General features: G+C 42.3%; 2 protein-coding genes across 2 annotated transcripts in view; both read left to right on the top strand.

Moving 5' to 3' along the window:
* The first annotated feature begins 13,519 nt into the window (after positions 1-13,519).
* LOC311116620 (NLR family CARD domain-containing protein 3-like) lies at positions 13,520-18,661 on the top strand. The gene is made up of 5 exons (XM_084191683.1): positions 13,520-13,585; positions 13,932-15,694; positions 17,116-17,285; positions 17,587-17,633; positions 18,077-18,661. Exons 1-5 carry the CDS (start codon positions 13,549-13,551, stop codon positions 18,601-18,603), a joined length of 2,544 nt encoding a protein of 847 aa, XP_084047809.1. The 5' UTR covers positions 13,520-13,548; the 3' UTR covers positions 18,604-18,661.
* Positions 18,662-21,854: 3,193 nt separating this feature from the next.
* LOC311116623 (NLR family CARD domain-containing protein 3-like) overlaps positions 21,855-23,309 on the top strand; it is a 45,203-nt gene continuing 43,748 nt past the window's right edge. Inside the window, exon 1 of the mRNA XM_084191685.1 lies at positions 21,855-21,976. The gene's annotated coding sequence lies outside the window, so the exon portion shown is untranslated. The remainder of the gene's footprint in view (positions 21,977-23,309) is intronic.

Consider the following 23,309-nt stretch of genomic DNA (forward strand, 5'->3'; position numbering starts at 1 on the left):
TGATTCTTTATCATGCTGACCAACCTGGGCCAGGTTTCCGCGATGGGATTTAGGCTTAATGCTGGGTACACATAAAAAGTGGGAAACGAGACTGAACAAAATACAAAGTTGAGTAAACGATATTTTGCAAAGAAAAAGGTGTGTAAGAGAGTTCACCCTCCACTACAACCCCGTTGATGTGGTGTGCAGCGTAGAGGGCATAGTCCTTTAGTCTCTATGGACCAGATGGTAGTGTACAGTTCAGAGATGGCTTGATGTGGTGAGCAGCATAGAGTGTATAGTCCTTTAGTCTCTATGGACCAGATGGTAGTGTACAGTTCAGAGATGGCTTGATGTGGTGTGCAGTATAGAGTGTATAGTCCTTTAGTCTCTATGGGCCAGATGGCCAGTTGGTGAGGGCTACAGCATGGGGAAAGAAACTGTTCAGATGGGGGTCTATAACATCCAATCACATAGGTTTACAGCAGCTGGCAGATGCAAATTCATCGCTACTAACTCAAACTTCCTTGGTTTAAATAAAGACAATTTCTGTAAAGATAAAAAAAAAATATATAATTTATAAATCATGAGCCTCATCTTGAAGAGTCACCTGCGACAGTATTCATAAAGAGTAGGAGTACTGATCTGGGATCAGTTTCGCCTTTTAGATCATAATGAATAAGACTTTAAGATGATATTAATTGATTCTTAAAGAATATAACTTATAAATCATGAGCCTCATCTTGAGGAGTCACCTGTGACAGTATTCATAAAGAGTAGGAGTACTGATCTTGGATCAGTTTCGCCTTTTAGATCATAATGAAACAGATTAAATGGACAGGGGGGACCTGGTCCTAGATCAGCACTCCTCCTCTGAGACACTGCCTTTATGAATAAGGTCCCAGGAGTCACCAGGACCAAGAAACCAAACACATGGTGTTGTAAAGTCTAGTTACAGCAGTGGTTTACTGCCATCTAGTGGAAGATACCAATAAAACACTTTATTATCAGGGTGGGGAGACGGTTGAGCTGAAACAGAAAGTAAAGTTGTTCTTTTGTACAGGATCCATTTGGAGATGACAGAGCAGAAAACACTATATGGAGAGAACTGATAAATAAAGTAAGTATTTCTGAACAATAATCTATTCTAAAGGACAGAGTAAGATAATGAATACCTGGAATGAGATAGTACTAGTTAGTAGAACTGCGAGTAAATTATAAGTTTAGCTAAAATAATGTAAGAGATGTCTTGAAGAAGCACTATAAAAAAAAATAGAATCATGATTTAGCACAATGTCAGGAGTTACTGCAATCACATGCAACTGACTGTTAGCGCCACCCTCTGGTTACTATTGGTATATAAAGGGGTGAGGCCATGATTGCAGTTGAAACTGAAAATAACAAAGTATCTGTACAGGGACCATTTTGAGATGACAGAGCAGCTCATAGTTTAATCTCTAAACTACAACGCAGTTTGAAAGTAAAGTGAGTATTTCAGGTTAATAATCTAGAATAAAGGGAACATTTGGAATTCACCAAACTAGTGTTGGAGTGCTGCTGGGCCATTCCTACCATGCAGAGCCTTTTCTGGCCCCAGGAAATATCACTTCTTATTTAGTGGAAAATGTGGATTCCAAAAGGCTTTAAATATAAAGTCAGGTGTCCTTTACCTTAAACTGGAGGCAAAAGAAACGCACACCTGTTTAGGAGAGGTGCTGGGTAGCAGAGGAGAACACCTGTTTAGGAGAAGTGCTGGGTAACAGAGTAGAACACCTGTTTAGGAGAGGTGCTGGGTAGCAGAGTAGAACACCTGTTTAGGAGAGGTGCTGGGTAGCAGAGTAGAACACCTGTTTAGGAGAGGTGCTGGGTAACAGAGTAGAACACCTGTTTAGGAGAGGTGCTGGCTAGCAGAGGAGAACACCTGTTTAGGAGAGGTGCTGGGTAGCAGAGTAGAACACCTGTTTAGGAGAGGTGCTGGCTAACAGAGTAGAACACCTGTTTAGGAGAGGTGCTGGGTAGCAGAGGAGAACACCTGTTTAGGAGAGGTGCTGGGTAACAGAGTAGAACACCTGTTTAGGAGAGGTGCTGGGTAACAGAGTAGAACACCTGTTTAGGAGAGGTGCTGGCTAACAGAGTAGAACACCTGTTTAGGAGAGGTGCTGGCTAACAGAGGAGAACACCTGTTTAGGAGAGGTGCTGGATAACAGAGTAGAACACCTGTTTAGGAGAGGTGCTGGCTAACAGAGTAGAACACCTGTTTAGGAGAGGTGCTGGGTAACAGAGGAGAACACCTGTTTAGGAGAGGTGCTGGGTAGCAGAGTAGAACACCTGTTTAGGAGAGGTGCTGGCTAACAGAGTAGAACACCTGTTTAGGAGAGGTGCTGGGTAGCAGAGTAGAACACCTGTTTAGGAGAGGTGCTGGCTAACAGAGTAGAACACCTGTTTAGGAGAGGTGCTGGGTAACAGAGGAGAACACTTGTAAAAGAAAAGGAGAGTCTCACTCTATGAGCTCAGATGAAATAATGTAATAACCTGATAGCCGACGTTTCAAGAGTCAGCTGTCTTCATCATTTACCTTAAAAATACCAAAATATGGATCCTGAAAGGGAATTTGATGCATTTTCATATGGGTTAATGTCGACTTTGCTTATGGAAAACCATATCATGCGAAGGTTTTTACGCTCAGTTCTTGGGTTTCGCGAGTGGAAATTTGACATTTTGAAAATGGAAGTTATGGAACTCCAACATGTGCTTCTGTTATGAGAAAAACTCCACAATGAAACTGACATTAAATGTGGAGAATGATAGATCTGTTGGCCATTAAATAGCCTATTAATTTGTACAGTGAGGGAAAAAAGTATTTGATCCCCTGCTGATTTTGTACGTTTGCCCACTGACAAAGAAATGATCAGTCTATAATTTTAATGGTAGGTTTATTTGAACAGTGAGAGACAGAATAACAACAAAAAATTCCAGAGAAAATGCATGTCAAAAATTTTATAAATCGATTTGCATTTTAATGAGGGAAGTAAGTATTTGACCCCCTCTCAATTAGAAAGATTTCTGGCTCCCGGGTGTCTTTTATACAGGTAACGAGCTGAGATTAGGAGCACACTCTTAAAGGGAGTGCTCCTAATCTCAGCTTGTTACCTGTATAAAAGACACCTGTCCACAGAAGCAATCAATCAATCAGATTCCAAACTCTCCACCATGGCCAAGACCAAAGAGCTCTCCAAGGATGTCAGGGACAAGATTGTAGACCTACACAAGGCAGGAATGGGCTACAAGACCATCGCCAAGCAGCTTGGTAAGAAGGTGACAACAGTTGGTGCGATTATTCGCAAATGGAAGAAACACAAAATAACTGTAAATCTCCCTCGGCCTGGGGCTCCATGCAAGATCTCACCTTGTGGAGTTGCAATGCGGTGAGGAATCAGCCCAGAACTACACGGGAAGATCTTGTCAATGATCTCAAAGCAGCTGAGACCATAGTCACCAAGAAAACAATTGGTAACACACTACGCCGTGAAGGACTGAAATCCTGCAGCGCCCGCAAGGTCCCCCTGACCAAGAAAGCACATATACAGGCCCGTCTGAAGTTTGCCAATGAACATATGAATGATTCAGAGAACTGGGTGAAAGTGTTGTGGTCAGATGAGACCAAAATCGAGCTCTTTGGCATCAACTCAATTCGCCGTGTTTGGAGGAGGAGGAATGCTGCCTATGACCGTAAGAACACCATCCCCACCATCAAACATGGAGGTGGAAACATTATGCTTTTGGGGGTGTTTTTCTGCTAAGGGGACAGGACAACTTCACCACATCAAAGGGACGATGGACGGGGCCATGTACCGTCAAATCTTGGGTGAAAACCTCCTTCCCTCAGCCAGGGCATTGAAAATGGGTCGTGGATGGGTATTCCAGCATGACAATGACCCAAAACACACGGCCAAGGCAACAAAGGAGTGGCTCAAGAAGAAGCACATTAAGGTCCTGGAGTGGTCTAGCCAGTCTCCAGACCTTAATCCCAAAGAAAATCTGTGGAGGGAGCTGAAGGTTCGAGTTGCCAAATGTCAGCCTCGAAACCTTAATGACTTGGAGAAGATCTGCAAAGAGGAGTGGGACAAAATCCCTCCTGAGATGTGAGCAAACCTGGTGGCCAACTACAAGAAACGTCTGACCTCTGTGATTGCCAACAAGGGTTTTGCCTACCAAGTACTAAGTCATGTTTTGCAGAGGGGTCAAATACTTATTTCCCTCATTAAAATGCAAATCAATTTATAACATTTTTGACATGCGTTTTTCTGGATTATTTTGTTATTCTGTCTCTCACTGTTCAAATAAACCTACTATTAAAATGATAGACTGATCATGTCTTTGTCAGTGGGCAACCGTACAAAATCAGCAGGGGATCAAATACTTTTTTCCCTCACTGTATGTCTATGTAGGCTACTGTAGCCTGCCATTTTATACTATAAATATGTTGAAATGACTGGAGTCGTTGCAAATCATTTTGTGCCACTTGTGTAGCCAACCTGGAGCTGGCAAACAGATGTAATAAATAGCCTTTAACTTCAGTTTATTGTTGTTGTAGCCTTGTGTTATTATGTAATTATTAATGGCTGTGTTTAGTTAATTCAATTGGAAGTTAAAGTGTCACCATGGTCACAGTTCTATCTCAATTGCTGATCAGATGTTAGAATGCATTAGATTGAAGGTAACAGTCAGCCAGATTAGGCTACAGGTAAATAAATAACCTGGCTGTTGTTGACAAGCATGGACCTATTCAGTTCATATCCATATTATTAATATTTCATTCATTGATTGAAATTACGACCCCATCCTCAGTAGCCTAATCCAGCAGGTTACTGGGTAACAGAAGCACTTCCTACCTCAAAATCGCCTTGCTATTCATGTTAAATAAATTAATCTGTCAATTTGAACTAAGCAAGCTGCTAAATCATTCAGCTTACATCTTGCCTACATCTTGCCCAGGCTACTGGAGGCTATGTTTTGGCCTAGTTTTCAGGCCTTGTGGGCGGGTTTTGCGTAGTCATTGGGCTAGAAAAGGTCATTGCATTAAATCACCTGACTGTTTGGATGTGTCTGTTAGTAAACTGTTTTATTTCTAAGAGATCATGAATAAAAGAGAACAATTGACATTCAAGAATTAGTTGTCACTGTGTTAACCACAACTAACATGCTGCATCTCTGTTTAGGGGTCAGTGCTCTAAAATGAGTCTCTCTGGGGAGAGAGAGGAGGGGGGCCCTGCCTCTAAAATGAGTCTCTCTGGGGAGAGAGAGGAGGGGGGCCCTGCCTCTAAAATGAGTCTCTCTGGGGAACATGACACCAAAACTAAAAGGTGAGCTGACAATATTGTTTAAGAATTTATATTCCAAAACGCTATATAGGAGATTAGATTTTAGATGTGATTTAAAACCATTGTTTAGTTGGAATGTAATGTTCGTATCCTGTATATTTGACTGTTATACGTGGTTGTCTCACCTAGCTACCTTAAGATTAATGCATTTACAGATGCCATATCTTAATTTGACCCAGTTTCTCACAGCAGGAATATAATCCTGCAGCAATAGCAAATGTGCATTTTTATGTGGATTATAAATAAGGGATCTTTTTTGTAAGGGTTCATACATTTTTCATCAGGGAAAATCAAGTCTGACATTTTAAAGTGGAAATTACACACTTTAGACACCTTTGTAAAGCCTTGGAGTGGTTTAATAATTTCTTTAAACATTAAAAGCTAATTGACCAACATTTCTGAAAAGGGATATACAGTGGGGAAAAAAAGTATTTAGTCAGCCACCAATTGTGCAAGTTCTCCCACTTAAAAAGATGAGAGGGGCCTGTAATTTTCATCATAGGTACACGTCAACTATGACAGACAAATTGAGAAAAAAAATCCAGAAAATCACATTGTAGGATTTTTAATGAATTTATTTTCTAATTATGGTGGAAAATAAGTATTTGGTCACCTACAAACAAGCAAGATTTCTGGCTCTCACAGACCTGTAACTTCTTCTTTAAGAGGCTCCTCTGTCCTCCACTCGTTACCTGTATTAATGGCACCTGTTTGAACTTGTTATCAGTATAAAAGACACCTGTCCACAACCTCAAACAGTCACACTCCAAACTCCACTATGGCCAAGACCAAAGAGCTGTCAAAGGACACCAGAAACAAAATTGTAGACCTGCACCAGGCTGGGAAGACTGAATATGCAATAGGTAAGCAGCTTGGTTTGAAGAAATCAACTGTGGGAGCAATTATTAGGAAATGGAAGACATACAAGACCACTGATAATCTCCCTCGATCTGGGGCTCCACGCAAGATCTCACCCCAAGGGGTCAAAATGATCACAAGAACGGTGAGCGAAAATCCCAGAACCACACGGGGGGACCTAGTAAATGACCTGCAGAGAGCTGGGACCAAAGTAACAAAGCCTACCATCAGTAACACACTACGCCGCCAGGAACTCAAATCCTGCAGTGCCAGATGTGTCCCCCTGCTTAAGCCAGTACATGTCCAGGCCCGTCTGAAGTTTGATAGAGTGCATTTGGATGATCCAGAAGAGGATTGGGAGAATGTCATATGGTCAGATGAAACCAAAATATAACTTTTTGGTTAAAACTCAACTCGTCGTGTTTGGAGGACAAAGAATGCTGAGTTGCATCCAAAGAACACCATACCTACTGTGAAGCATGGGGGTGGAAAAATCATGCTTTGGGGCTGTTTTTCTGCAAAGGGACCAGGACGACTGATCCGTGTAAAGGAAAGAATGAATGGGGCCATGTATCGTGAGATTTTAAGTGAAAACCTCCTTCCATCAGCAAGGGCATTGAAGATGAAACGTGGCTGGGTCTTTCAGCATGACAATGATCCCAAACACACCGCCCGGGCAATGAAGGAGTGGCTTCGTAAGAAGCATTTCAAGGTCCTGGAGTGGCCTAGCCAGTCTCCAGATCTCAACCCCATAGAAAATCTTTGGAGGGAGTTGAAAGTCCGTGTTGCCCAGCGACAGCCCCAAAACATCACTGCTCTAGAGGAGATCTGCATGGAGGAATGGGCCAAAATACCAGCAACAGTGTGTGAAAACCTTGTGAAGACTTACAGAAAACGTTTGACCTGTGTCATTGCCAACAAAGGGTATATAACAAAGTATTGAGACACTTTTGTTATTGACCAAATACTTATTTTCCACCATAATTTGCAAATAAATTCATAAAAAATCCTACAATGTGATTTTCTGGATTTTTTCCCCTCATTTTGTATGTCATAGTTGACGTGTACCTATGATGAAAATTACAGGCCTCTCTCATCTTTTTAAGTGGGAGAACTTGCACAATTGGTGGCTGAATAAATACTTTTTCCCCCACTGTATAGCGTTTTGGAATGAAACTCTTGTTTCCCCATCTGAGCTCAGAGTAGATGAGAGATGTAATGTTTGTCTCTGTTGTGTTGAAGCCCAATCAAGCAGGAGAGACCAGCCTCCCCTGTACCCAGCTGTGTGTCCATGAAGAGTGACCGGTCTATGGATATACCTCTAAACTTTAGGTAAGAAGAACTCATGGGTCATGGTCATTGAGTTAAACAACACTGTCTCCAGTCATTTCTCCTCTCCCATTTTACCATTTATTTTTGTTGTTTTCATAATCCATAGGCTAATACTTTTTTCAATTTTCATAGTCCTGAAACAATATTAAACAAACACTACATTCCCTCCCTGTGTGTGTGTGTGTGTGTGTGTGTGTGTGTGTGTGTGTGTGTGTGTGTGTGTGTGCACACCCTGGATGAGGAGATGTAATCTCTATTCTGATTGCCTAGTCACATTTACCCCTACCTACATGTACATATTACCTCAACTACCTGGTACCCCTGCACATTGACTCAGTACTGGTACTCCTTGTATATAGTCTAGTTATTACCTCAACTACCTGGTACCCCTGCACATTGACTCAGTACTGGTACTCCTTGTATATAGTCTAGTTATTACCTCAACTACCTGGTACCCCCTGCACATTGACTCAGTACTGGTACTCATTGTATATAGTCTAGTTATTACCTCAACTTCCTGGTACCCTGCACATTGACTCAGTACTGGTACTCCTTGTATATAGTCTAGTTATTACCTCAACTACCTGGTACCCCTGCACATTGACTCAGTACTGGTACTCCTTATAGCCTCATTATTATTATTTCATTGTGTTACTATTTACTTTTTCTTTGTTTTTAACTGCATTGTTGGGAAAGGGCTCGTTAGTAAGCATTTCACGTTAAAGTGTACACCTGTTGTATTCAGCGCATGTGAGAAATACAATTTGATTTGAAGGTCATTGGCTCTAACGGTCGTCTCGTGCCGAACAGCGCATGTTCGGATGTTGAAGCACTGTGGCTAGGAAAAACTCCCTAGAAAGGCAGGAACCTAGGAAGAAACCTAGAGAGGAACCAGGCTCTGAGGGGTGGCCAGTCCTCTTCTGGCTGTGCTGGGGGGAGATTATAACAGTACATGGCCATTAAGGCCAGATCGTTCTTCAAAATATTCAAATGTTCATAGACGACCAGCAGGGTCAAATAATAATCACAGTGGTTATAGAGGGTGCAACAGGTCAGCATCTCCGGAGTAAATGTCAGTTGGCTGTTCATAGCCAAGCATTCAGAGGTTGAGACAGCAGGTGTGGTAGAGAGAGAGAAGGAGAGAGGGTCGAAACAGCAGGTTCGGGACAAGGAGAGAGAGAGAGAGAGAGCGAGAGAGAGCGAGAGAGAGCGAGAGAGAGAGAGACAGAGAGGGAGAGAGAGAGAGAGAGACGGAGAGGGAGAGAGAGCGAGGGTAACAGTCTGCCAGATTAGGCTACAGGTAAATAAATTACCTGGCTGTTGTTGACAAGCATGGACCTATTCAGTTCATATCCATATTATTAATTTTCATTTCAGAGATTGAAATTACGACCCCATCCTCAGTAGCCTATTCCAGCAGGCTACTGGGCAACAGAAGCACTTCCTACCTCAAAATCGTCTTGCTATTCATGTTAAATAAATGAATCTGTCAATTTGAACTAAGCAAGCTGCTAAATCATTCAGCTTACATCTTGCCTACATCTTGCCCAGGCTACTGGAGGCTGTCTGAAATAAGATGTAGGCCTATCAGGGGCTATGTTTTGGCCTAGTTTTCAGGCCTTGTGGGTGGGTTTTGAGTAGTCATTGGGCTAGAAAAAGTCATTGCATTAAATCACCTGACTGTTTGGATGTGTCTGTTAGTTAATGTTTTATTGCTGAGAGATTAAGAATAAAAGAGAACACTGTGTTAACCGCAACCAACATGCTGGATCTCTGTTTAGGGGTCAGTGCTCTAAAAGGAGTCTCTCTGGGGAGAGAGAGGAGGGGGGCCCTGCATCTAAAATGAGTCTCTCTGGGGAGAGAGAGGAGGGGGTTCCTGCCTCTAAAATGAGTCGCTCTGGGGAGAGAGAGGAGGGGGGCCCTGCCTCTAAAAGGAGTCTCTCTGGGGAGAGAGAGGAGGTGGGCCCTGCCTCTAAAATGAGTCTCTTTGGGGGACATGACACCAAAACTAAGAGCTGAGCTGAAAATATTGTTTAAGAATTTATATTAGAAAATGCTATATAGGAGAAAGAAAATCACATTTGTGTTTTTTCATCAGAAATGATTACTAATAGGTACCTTCAATGTAACTATTGTAGATTTGAGATGTGATTTAAAACCATTGTTTAGCTGGAATGTAATGTTCGTATCCTGTATATTTGACTGTGATACGTGGTAGTCTCACCTAGCTACCTTAAGGTGAATGCATTTACAGATGCCATATCTTAATTTGACCCAGTTTCTCACACCAGGAACATAATCCTGCAGCAATAGCAAATGTGTATTTTTAGGTGGATTATAATTAAGGGATATTTTCTGTAGGGGTTCATACATTTTTCATCAGGGAAAATCAAGTCATTTTAATGTGGAAATTACACACTTTAGACACCTTAATAAAGCCTTGTTGTGGTTTAATAATTTATTTAAACAATAAAAGCTAATTGACCAACATTTCTGAAAATGGATATATAGTGTTTTGGAATGAAACTCTTGTTTCCCCATCTGAGCTCAGAGTAGATGCGAGACGTAATGTTTGTCTCTGTTGTGTTGAAGCCCAATCAAGCAGGAGAGACCAGCCTCCCCTGTACCCAGTTGTGTGTCCATGAAGAGTGACCGGTGTATGGGCCGTCCTATAAACTTCAGAGAGGGAGACTTTTCTACTGAACAAAGGTAAGAAGAACCCATGGGTCATGGTCAGTGAGTTAAACAACACTGTCTCCAGTCATTTCTCCTCTCCCATTTTCCCATTTATTTTTGTTGTTTTCATAATCCATAGGCTAATCCTTTTTTCCATTTTCATAGTCCTGAAACATTATCAAACAAACACAACATTCCCCGTGTGTGTGTGTGTGTGTGTGTGTGTGTGTGTGTGTGTGCGTGTGTGTGTGTGTGTGTGTGTGTGTGTGTGTGTGTGTGTGTGTGCACTCCCTGGATGAGGAGATGTAATCTCTATCCTGATTGCCTAGTCACTTTTACCCCTACCTACATGTACATATCACCTCAACTACCTGGTACCCCTGCACATTGACTCAGTATTGGTACTCCTTGTATATAGTGTAGTTATTACCTCAACTACCTGGTACCCCTGCACATTGACTCAGTACTGGTACTCCTTGTATATAGTCTAGTCATTACCTCAACTACCTGGTACCCTGCACATTGACTCAGTACTGGTACTCCTTGTATATAGTCTAGTTATTACCTCAACTACCTGGTACCCCTGCACATTGACTCAGTACTGGTACTCCTTATAGCCTCATTATTATTATTTCATTGTGTTACTGTTTCCTTTTTTTATTTAGCTAATTTCATCTTACTTTTTAACTGCATTGTTGGGAAAGGGCTCGTTAGTAACCATTTCACGGTAAAGTGTACAGCTGTTGTATTCAGCGCATGTGAGAAATACAATTTGATTTGAAGGTCATTGGCAGAAACACGTAATTGGCTCTAACGGTCAACTCGTGCCGAACAGCGCATGTTCGGATGTTGAAGCACGGTGGCTAGGAAAAACTCCCTAGGAAGGCAGGAACCTAGGAAGAAACCTAGAGAGGAACCAGGCTCTGAGGGGTGGCCAGTCCTCTTCTGGCTGTGCCGGGTGGAGATTATAACAGTCCATGGCCATTAAGGCCAGATCGTTCTTCAAAATATTCAAATGTTCATAGACGACCAGCAGGGTCAAATAATAATCACAGTGGTTATAGAGGGTGCAACAGGTCAGCATCTCAGGAGTAAATGTCAGTTGCCTTTTCATAGTCGAGCATTCAGAGGTTGAGACAGCAGGTGAGAGCGAGAGGGAGAGAGAGAGAGAGAGAGAGAGAGAAAGCGAGAGAGAGAGAGAGAGAGAGAGAGAGAGAGAGAGAGAGAGAGAGAGAGAGATTAGGCTACAGGTAAAGAAATAACCTGGCTGTTGTTGACAAGCATGGGCCTATTCAGTTCATATCCATATTATTAAAATTTCATTCAGAGATTGAAATTACGACCCCATCCTCAGTAGCCTATTCCAGCAGGCTACTGGGCAACAGAAGCACTTCCTACCTCAACATCGTCTTGCTATTCATGTTAAATAAATGAATCTGTCAATTTGAACTAAGCAAGCTGCTAAATCATTCAGCTTACATCTTGCCTACATGTTGCCCAGGCTACTGGAGGCTGTCTGAAATAAGATGTAGGCCTATCAGGGTCTATGTTTTGGCCTAGTTGTCAGGCCTCTTGGGTGGGTTTTGAGTAGTTATTGGGCTAGAAAAAGTCATTGCATTAAATCACCTGACTGTTTGGATGTGTCTGTTAGTTAATGTTTTATTTCTAAGAGATTAAGAATAAAAGAGAACACTGTGTTAACCGCAACCAACATGCTGCATCTCTGTTTAGGGGTCAGTGCTCTAAAAGGAGTCTCTCTGGGGAGAGAGAGGAGGGGGGCCCTGCCTCTAAAAGGAGTCTCTCTGGGGAGAGAGAGGAGGGGGGCCCTGCCTCTAAAATGAGTCTCTCTGGGGAGAGAGAGGAGGGGGTCCCTGCCTCTAAAATGAGTCTCTCTGGGGGACATGACACCAAAACTAAGAGGTGAGATGACAATTTTGTTTAAGAATTTATATTCCAAAGTGCTATATAGGAGAAAAGAAAATCACATTTGTGTTTTTTCATCAGAAATGATTACTAATGGGTACCTTCAATACAACTATTGTAGATTTTAGATGTGATTTAAAACCATTGTTTAGCTGGAATGTAATGTTCGTATCCTGTATATTTGACTGTGATACGTGGTTGTCTCACCTAGCTACCTTAAGATGAATGCATTTACAGATGCCATATCTTAATTTGACCCTGTTTCTCACAGCAGTAACATAATCCTGCAGCAATAGCAAATGTGTATTTTTAGGTAAAATTATAATTAAGGGATATTTTCTGAAGGGGTTCATACATTTTTCATCAGGGCAAATCAAGTCTGACATTTTAAAGTGGAAATTACACACTTTAGACACCTTTATAAAGCCTGGTAGTGGTTTAATAATTTCTTTAAACAATAAAAGCTAATTGACCAACATTTCTGAAAATGGATATATAGTGTTTTGGAATGAAACTCTTGTTTCCCCATCTGAGCTCAGAGTAGATGAGAGACGTAATGTTTGTCTCTGTTGTGTTGAAGCCCAATCAAGCAGGAGAGACCAGCCTCCCCTGTCCCCAGCTGTGTGTCCATGAAGAGTGACCGGTCTATGGGTCAACCTATAATGTTTAGAGAGGGAGACTTTTCTACTGAACAAAGGTAAGAAGAACTCATGGGTCATGGTCAGTGAGTTAAACAACACTGTCTCCAGTCATTTCTCCTCTCTCATTTTCCCATTTATTTTTGTTGTTTTCATAATCCATAGGCTAATCCTTTTTTACATTTTCATAGTCCTGAAACAATATTAAACTAACACAACATTCCCTCCCTGTGTGTGTGTGTGTGTGTGTGTGTGTGTGTGTGTGTGTGTGTGTGTGTGTGTGTGTGTGTGTTTTTGTGTGTGTGTGTGTGTGTACTCCCTGGATGAGGAGATGTAATCTCATGTTTTGTCCCCAGAAACCAACAGGAGAGATCAGAGTCAGAGATTCTCAGTGGTCAGTCTTCCCAGAGTCATCAAACAGACCTGGCCTCCATATTCAGTGTATGTGGTCCTGTTATGTACATTTCTTTTTGTTTACCTCAAGTAAAGTTGATCTGTCATCATTCATTAATGTGTTAATGAGAAAGCATTTAGTCTCTTGCTTAACTTATTTACTTGATTTATTTCAGTTGCTTGAAGAGAATATTATGACATTTGTGAAGAACGAGCTGAAGATGTTCAAGAGGATTCTTAGTCCAGAACTCCCAGAAGGCTTTGAGAGTCAGAAGCAGGATAAGGAAGTGGTGGATGCTGAAGATGAGAAGCAGGAGAGCAGTGCCAGAGAGGGGGCTCTGAAGATCACACTGCACGTCCTGAGGAAAATGAACCAGAAGGAGCTTGCTGACACACTGGAGAAAAGTAAGAGCTGTCTGCCTCATGTTGAATGCTGTTTTAGAACATTTAAAAGCTGTAGCTAAAGTACAGCTAAAGTAGCTGTGTAACTCAGTGATATTGTAGCAGCCTTAACACAACACCTAGTGACCTCATCAAGTAGCAGCGGGGATGTGTTGTGTTGTGGTGATTAATTTAGACAGAAAGAGAAATATAGGCAACTTTAATAATGCCAAATAATAATAGTGATAGAATCAGTCACTCCAGTGTGGAATGCATTAAAAATGTACACATTTAATTTAAAACTTTATGACATAGTCTTACAATACTATAGGCATTAAAACTGATGTAATATTAATATCCTCTGTGTTAGTTCTTCATTCAGATGAGCTTGCTGTGATTTGCCAACGTGAACTCAAATCTAATCTAAAGAAGAAGTTTCAATGTGTTTTTGAGGGGATCGCTAAACAAGGAAACCCAACACTTCTCAATAAGATCTACACAGAGCTCTACATCACAGAGGGTGGAACAGGAGAGGTCAATAATGAACATGAGCTGAGACAGATTGAGACAACAACCAGGAAACAAGCAAGACCAGAGACTGCAGTAAAATGTAACGACATCTTCAAACCCTTAACTGGACAAGACAAACTTATCAGAACTGTGCTGACAAAGGGAGTCGCTGGCATTGGAAAAACAGTCTCTGTGCAGAAGTTCATTCTGGACTGGGCTGAAGGAAAAGCAAATCAGGATGTCCAATTTTTATTTTCATTCCCTTTTCGGGAGCTGAATTTGATGAAAGGTGAAAAACACACTTTGATTGAACTTCTCAATCACTTCTCACAGGAAACCAAACAATCAAGAATCTCCAACTACGACAAGTACAAAGTTCTGTTCATCTTTGATGGTCTGGATGAGTGCCGACTGCCCCTAGACTTCCAGAAGAACAAGATCTGTTGTGACGTCACAAAGTCAACCTCAGTGGATGTTCTGCTGACAAATCTCATCAAGGGAAATCTGCTTCCCTCTGCTCTCCTCTGGATAACTACCCGACCTGCAGCAGCCAATCAGATCCCTTCAGGGTGTGTTGACCAGGTGACAGAGGTACGAGGGTTCAATGACCCACAGAAGGAGGAGTACTTCAGGAAGAGATTCAGTGATGAGGACCTGGCCATCAGAATCATCTCACACATAAAGACATCAAGGAGCCTCCACATCATGTGCCACATTCCAGTCTTCTGTTGGATTTCTGCAATAGTCCTTGAAAACATGCTGAAACATAAGAGAGAAGAGATGCCCAAGACTCTGACTGAGATGTACTCACACCTTGTGGAGTTTCATACCAAACAGAAGAATGAAAAGTATCTTGGGAAAGAAGAGACAGGTCCACACTGGAATAAAGAGAGCATTCTGTCACTGGGAAAACTGGCTTTTCAACAGCTTGTGAAGGGCAATCTGATTTTCTATGAAGAAGACCTGAAAGAGGCTGGCATTGATGTCAATGAAGCCTCAGTGTACTCAGGATTGTGCACACAGCTCTTTAAAGAGGAATGTGGGCTGTACCAGGACAAGGTGTACTGGTTCGTGCATCTGAGCATTCAGGAGTTTCTGGCTGCTGTATATGTGTTCCTCTCATTCATCAACAACAATGATAATCTAATGGCCGAACCGCAAGTTACTGAAGTTACTGTCTACAAGAGTGCTGTGGATAAAGCCTTACAAAGTGAGACAGGAAACCTGGACCTGTTCCTCCGCTTCCTTCTGGGCCTCTCACTGGAGTCCAATCAGAAGCACTTACGAGGTCTACTGACAAAGACAAGAAGCAGCTCACAGAGCCATGAAGAAACAGTCAAGTACATCAAGGAGAAGATATGGGAGAATCCCTCTCCAGAGAGGTGCATCAATCTGTTCCACTGTCTGAATGAACTGAATGACCATTCTCTAGTGGAGGAGATCCAAAGCTACCTGAGATCAGGAAGTCTCTCAGAAGAAAAACTGTCTCCTGCACAGTGGTCAGCTCTGGTCTTTGTGTTGCTGACTTCAGAAAAGGAGCTGGATGTGTTTGACCTGAAGAAATACTCCAGATCAGAGGAAGGTCTTCTGAGGCTGCTGCCAGTGGTCAAAGCCTCCAGAGCTGCTCTGTGAGTACATAAAAAGACATTTAAGTACTAATCATCAGGAAGAAATATTCAGTTTAGAGAAAAATATGTATTATTGAATAACATATTGAATCACTGCATTGATGTTCTCATTAGTATAACAATATGATCATAAATTTCTAGGAGACGGAAGATGAATCTATATGTTGTTTAAGAGACTAAACCAAATGCTGCTCTGTTAAATTAACAGTGTGTTTGTGAATCTCTTTGCAGGCTGTCAGGCTGTCTAGTCACAGAGGAAGGCTGTGCTTCTCTGGTCTCAGCTCTGAAGTCAAACCCCTCACACCTGAGAGAGCTGGATCTGAGTAACAATGACCTGAAGGATTCAGGAGTGAAGCTGCTCTCTGCTGGACTGGGGAATCACCACTGTAAACTGGAGACTCTGAGGTCAGTATTCCTGTAGTTGGTCAACAAGTGACAACTGTTCACCAGATCCACATGTGTTTACCAGGCACACATAGTCCACACCATTTGTGTTTGGACACTGAAGCTTACAGTTTTAAATTTGGTGCTATGCTCCAGCATTTTGGATTTGAGATAGAATGTTTCATATCAGCCAACAGTACAGAATGTCACCTTTTATTTGATGTTAATGGTGAGAGGTTAGCATGTTTTGTTGTAGCCTCTGTAACTTTCTCACTCATTATTATTCATGATTCATTCATTATTTTTCTTAATCATGGCATCATCAGGATTCATTTAGTAGTGTTTAGAAACATGTTATCTACTCACTTAGACTGAAAATTTCTCCAGTCATCATCCACCATTCAGTTACTATTGGATAAAACATAACCCAAAACACAACCAAAACAAACTGCAAATGCAACCAATGAGTTTGGCACCAAATACTCAACTTTTGACTACTTTAATACACTATAAGTGAATTGGTCAGAATACTTATGACTTCGTCAAATGGGGGGACTAGATACATAAAGTGCTTTCATTTCTTAACGGTGAAACAGATATGTATTAAAATACCCTCAAATAAAAGGTGACATTATATACTGTCACCTCATATGAAACATTTGATCTCAAATCCAAAATGTTGGAGTATAGAGCCACATTTAAAATGTTAGCTTCACTGTCAAAATAGATATACTGTGGACTGTATACTCAATACAATCTAAATCTGATACCTCACTGTCTGTCTTTTGACTGATACTGCTTTTTAAACTGCTCTGGTCAGTCTACTCAAATATTTGTCATATGCATTTTTCTATCTACAAGCAATACTTTGATAATTTATCATTTCTAATAATGATACATTCATTTATGAATAGATATGTCAGGTTTCAGGACACTGATATATCTGAAAATGTTGAAAAAATATACTGCCACTATTTTCACCACCAAAGAATAGCAGTGTGATTTTAATATGATTTGACTCTTTGCAGGCTGTCAGGCTGTCTAGTCACAGAGGAAGGCTGTGCTTCTCTGGTCTCAGCTCTGAAGTCAAACCCCTCACACCTGAGAGAGCTGGACCTGAGCTACAATCACCCAGGAGACTCAGGAGTCAGACTGCTCTCTGCTGGACTGGAGGATCCACACTGCAGACTGGAGAAACTCAAGTATGTAGAGGGTTTATGTCAATGTTCATATCAGACATGTTGGAGTTATCAGGTTAGTTAAGACAAACATTCTGACCACCACTTGGACTAAGTTATATAAAGATTGTGTGTGTGTGTGTGTGTGTGTGTGTGTGTGTGTGTGTGTGTGTGTGTGTGTGTGTGTGTGTGTGTGTGTGTGTGTGTGTGTGTGTGTGTGTGTGTGTGTGTGTGTGTGTGTGTGTGTGTGTGTGTGTGTGTGTGTGTGTGTGTGAGTTCAGGTGTATCCCTCAATGACTGTCTGTTCTTCTGCTTACCGCTACAGTGTGGAACATGGTGGAGAGAACACAATGAAACCTGGACTTAGAAAATGTGAGTGTTGACTGCTGTGAAAAATATGACTAAGAATAAGTCTTAATTCAAGTGAAGTCAAAGTCAAAGACCACCATCATTACTTACTTGGTCATATTAAATATCAGCTGTAGTTCTACAGAAGCACAAATCAGGGACACCAAAGTTTACAAAGAGTTGCATTGACAATGTGTGTTTGTCTGTGTCCGTATTCGTGTTACTTTAGAAATGTGTGTGTGTGTGTGTGTGTGTGTGTGTGTGTGTGTGTGTGTAATTAATGGGAATAAGTGTGTTTTATATTACCATACAGTATAACATATGATCATTCAACAAGTCTCAAGTTACCTTAACTTCTCATTTTGATACCTAGAAACATCTACATTAAATGAATTAGTGAAAAGCGAGTTAACATTCTAATGTGAATGATGATGATTTCTAATATTGTTTCTGGTTTCATCCATCAGATGTCTGTGATCTCACACTGGACCTAAACACAGTAAACAGATGCCTCTCTCTGTCTGAGGAGAACAGAAAGGTGACATGTAGGAGAGAGAAGCAGCCGTATCCTGATCACCCAGAGATATTTGAGGACTATGGACAGGTGCTGTGTAGAGAGGGTCTGACTGGGCGCTGTTACTGGGAGGTAGAGTGGAGTGGGAGAGGGGCTGTTATAGGAGTGGCATATAAAGGAATCAGCATGAGAGGATGGGGTGATGACTGTAGGATTGGATGGAATAACAAGTCCTGGAGTCTGTTCTGCTCTGACAACCGTTACTCTGCCTGTCACAATAAGAAGTCCACTACCATAGACGTCCCCTCCTCCAGCTCCCACAGAGTAGGAGTGTATCTGGACTGGCCAGCCGGCACTCTGTCCTTCTACAGAGTCTCCTCTGACACACTGACCCACCTGAACACATTCCACTCCACATTCACTGAGCCCCTCTATCCAGGGTTTAGGGTTTGGTATAATGGGGACTCAGTGTCCCTGTAAATAATAACCATGGTAACACTGACATACACACACACACACACACACTGGACACAAACTCACACACTGGACACACACACACACACACACACACACACACACACACACACACACACTGGACACACACACACTGGACACACACACACACTGGACATACACACACTGGATACACACATACTGGACACACACACACACACACACACACACACACACTGGACACACACACACACACTGGACACACACACACTGGATACACACACACACACACACAAACACACACACACTGGACACACACACACACACACACACACACACACACTGGACACACACACTGGACATACACACGCACACTGGATACACACACCGAACACACACACACTGGACACACACACACACACACACACACACACTGTACACACACACACACACTGGACACACACACACACACACACACTGGACACACACAAGCACACTGGATACACACACTGAACACCCACTCACTGGACACATACACACATGCACACTGGATACACACACTGAACACACACACAAAATGGACACACACACACACACACTGACACACACACACACTGGACACGCATCAACACACATACACTGGATACACACACACACACACACATATTGGACACAAACACACTTGACACACAAACTGAACACACACACACGGAATACACACACTGGACACAAACATACACACTCTGAACACAAACACACAGGACACACACACACACACACACACACACACACACACACACAAACACACTGGACACACACACACACTCACTGGACACACACACCAAGGACACACACACACACACTGGACACACACATACTGAAAACACACACACACACACACACACACACACAAACACACACTGGACACAAACACACACACACTGGACACACACACACACACAGGACACACATACACAAAGGACACACACACTGGACAGACACACACTGGACACACACAAACACACACACACACACTGGACACAAAAACACACACACACACACAATGGACACACACACACACACACACACACACACACAAACACACACACACACACACACACTGAACACACACACACACACTTAACACACACAAACACTAGACACGCATCCACACACACACACTGGACACACACACACATACACACACTGGATTCACACAAACACACACTGGACACACACATACATACACATTGGACACACACACACTGAACACACACTGAACACACACACACACACTGGCCACACACACAGTGAACACACACACTGAAAACACACACACACACATACACTTAACACACACACACTGAATACACAATCACACACACACACTGAACACACAATCACACACACACACACTGGACACACAATGAACACACACACACTGAACACACACACTGGACACACACACACTGAACACACAAACTGGGCACACACACACTGAACACACACACACGCATGACACACACACACACACACACACACTGGACACACACACACACTGCACACAAACACACTGGATACACACACACACACTGGACACAAACAAACTGGACACACACACTGGACACACACACACAGGACACACACATACACACTACACACACACACACTGGATACAAACACACACTGGACACACACACTAGACACACACACACACTGGACACACACACACAGGACACACACACACACACACACACCAAGGACACACACACTGGACACACACACACACACACTGGACACACACAAACACACGCACACACACACACACACACTGGAAACACACACACACACACACACACTCACACACTGAACACACACACACACTGAACACACACACACACACTGGATAGACACACTATGGACACACACACACGCACACACACTCACACACTGAACACACACACTATGAACACAAACACATACTGGACACACACACAGGACACACACACGGGACACACACACACACACACACTGGACAAACACACACAGGACACACACACACACACACTGGACACACACACACTGGACACACAGACACACACACTGGACACATTTCCATGTGTTGTATTTTGATGAAAGGAAATCCCATATAGCCTACTGGACAGGACATTGCTATGGCATCTTCTGTTTGGGTGTCTCAGGTCAGGTCTGAGCCATGATCAGAATGTGTCTCTGTGTCTATTTCCAGCCCTGCCATTTCTACCTGTCCTGATCTAGTGTTTCACCCCTGGCCTCCTCACACCGTCTCACTGTCCATGTCTGCTTTTAGCTCCCACCTCTACTTCACTGTGTTATAATGGACCTTATGCTTGTTATGTCACCTCTGTAACCAGTTATCAAACATACTGACCTTTCTGACCCATGGTCCTACTTTCTACAACTGAACATTTAAATTCCTCTATGAGTTTTGTTTAGTGTCCATTTACTTATGTATGTATTTGTTGTATATTGGGGTTGTGCTGCAGAGCATCATGGGGGTTTGTATGTGTTGAGATGATCACGTTCCAGATAAATGGTTGAACTGATTCCTGCCTCCTGTCTCATCATTATTGAATTGTTATACCGCCGGTGGCAACAGTGGGGTGCATGGTGCTGAGGAAGCTAACACTTATTTATTTAACATCTGTACACCGTGAGTGTTGCTATACCACTCTCCATCACACCGTGAGTGTTGCTTTACCACTCTCCATCACACTGTGAGTGTTGCTTTACCACTCTCCATCACACCGTGAGTGTTGCTTTACCACTCTCCATCACACCGTGAGTGTTTCTTTACCACTCTCCATCACACCGTGAGTGTTGCTTTACCACTCTCCATCACACCGTGAGTGTTGCTTTACCACTCTCCATCACACCGTGAGTGTTGCTTTACCAGCAGCTTCTGCCTTTGTGTGTTCACTGTTCTGAGCAGGATAGTCTTCTTTCCAATCAACTTGTCTGACAGGGAAATTGATGTGAAGAATCTGTCTATGGTCCCATTTCTGCCTTTGCCCATGTAAGGCTCCACGTGTCTCAAAACCACAGTCAAACAGTCTCTCACCCGCTGGCCTGGTTTCATCTTTCCCCAGATATGGAAAGACATTGAGCAACTTGGTTTCGACATCCGCTGCTAACCAAAACTGAAGTCACATGCATCATTATCAGTTTCTATCTGGTTTCTATTGGCCATTCATCCATTGACGACAGAACATTATGTTACTAGTTTCTGCTTAGTTGCCAGAGCAATGCTGGCGCTGGAGTGGTCATGTGCTAAATACATTGACAGTACAGATATTGTTGAGAAAAGTGACATTTGGAAATAGAGCTGCACCTCTTGAATGTTGAGAGTTATTTGATAAAGGTAAGTGCCATAGAAACTGCAGAATATGCTCTTTCAGATACAGCACTATATAGAAATCACAATGTTTTACCTGCATGTGACTCTGAAGGAGGATTTGATAAAGAGATGCTCCTTTCCCTGCATCTGTCAAATACAAGATGCGTCCATCTCTTCATGTACAATTTGACCACTGATAATATTGTCACTCATCAGACTATTTAATCTGGTCTATAGGCTAACTCTTATTATGTGTGAAATGAGTTTTGGTATAGTTTAGGTGTAGTTTTGATGGGCCGGCTGTGAGGCTGACTGGCATCATTGGTTCACTCATCAACTTCGGTAGTCAAGGATATGTTTTGCGTAATTCTAAAGGCCTACTTTTTGCAACACAATCTCACACTCAATTCGAGCAAATATGTACAAAAAGTATTTTAGCAGATTTTGTGTGTTTTTGTGTGGCTTAATTCACCCCCCCAAAAAATGTATTTTCCTATGAATTAAGTCGTACAAAAATGTGTATTTTCACACAAAATCAGCCACACAAAAATGCATGCTTTTTGTGCATATTTGCACGGATTGAGTGTGAGATTGTGTTGACTGCAACACATAGCATGTTTTCGTTTCCCACAATACATTTGATTAGTAATAGACTTATAGTAAATAAAACAGACCTGTGACAGTTTATTTTTACAAAGTAAAACATAAAAGATAAATGTATCAATCCACAAGGTGTGTGGTCAAATGATTTGCTGCTGATAAACAGGCATAACACAAACTCATCATTACACTATTCTTCTAAATGAATTCAACATCTGCACCCTCCTTATCATTCAGTTAAGCCTAATTTAAATTCAATTGTGAAGTAAGGTGCAAAACTATCGCCCATTCATCCATTTGTCATTTATTCAGTGAGGAAAGAGAGACTCATTAGTGGCGCATTGTCTTGGCAGATTAAGTGGGGAATAGGTGTGAAAAAAATGGGTAACAAGGCTCAAAATACTTTTCTGTTTGTGAAAACAGCATGTTTCTATGATCTGTCATTAAAAACTGTCATTAACACCCAAGTGGCGCAGTGGTCTAAGGCACTGCATCGCAGTGCTAGCTGTGCCACTAGAGATCCTGGTTCGAATCCAGGCTCTGTCGTAGCCGGCCGTGACCGGGAGACCCATGGGGTGGCGCACAATTGGCCCAGCGTCGTCCAGGGTAGGGGAGGGAATGGCCGGCAGGGATGTTGGTAGAGCATGGTGTTTGCAACCGGGGTTGTGGGTTTGATTCCCGTGGGAGGCCAGTATGAAAAAAAATGACTAAATGACTAAAATGTAAATGTAAAAAGATGAAAACAAAAGTCTTTAAA

Source organism: Coregonus lavaretus, assembly GCF_964263955.1.
Source record: "Coregonus lavaretus genome assembly, contig: HAP1_SCAFFOLD_228, whole genome shotgun sequence".
In the NCBI taxonomy this organism is placed as follows: domain Eukaryota; kingdom Metazoa; phylum Chordata; class Actinopteri; order Salmoniformes; family Salmonidae; genus Coregonus; species Coregonus lavaretus.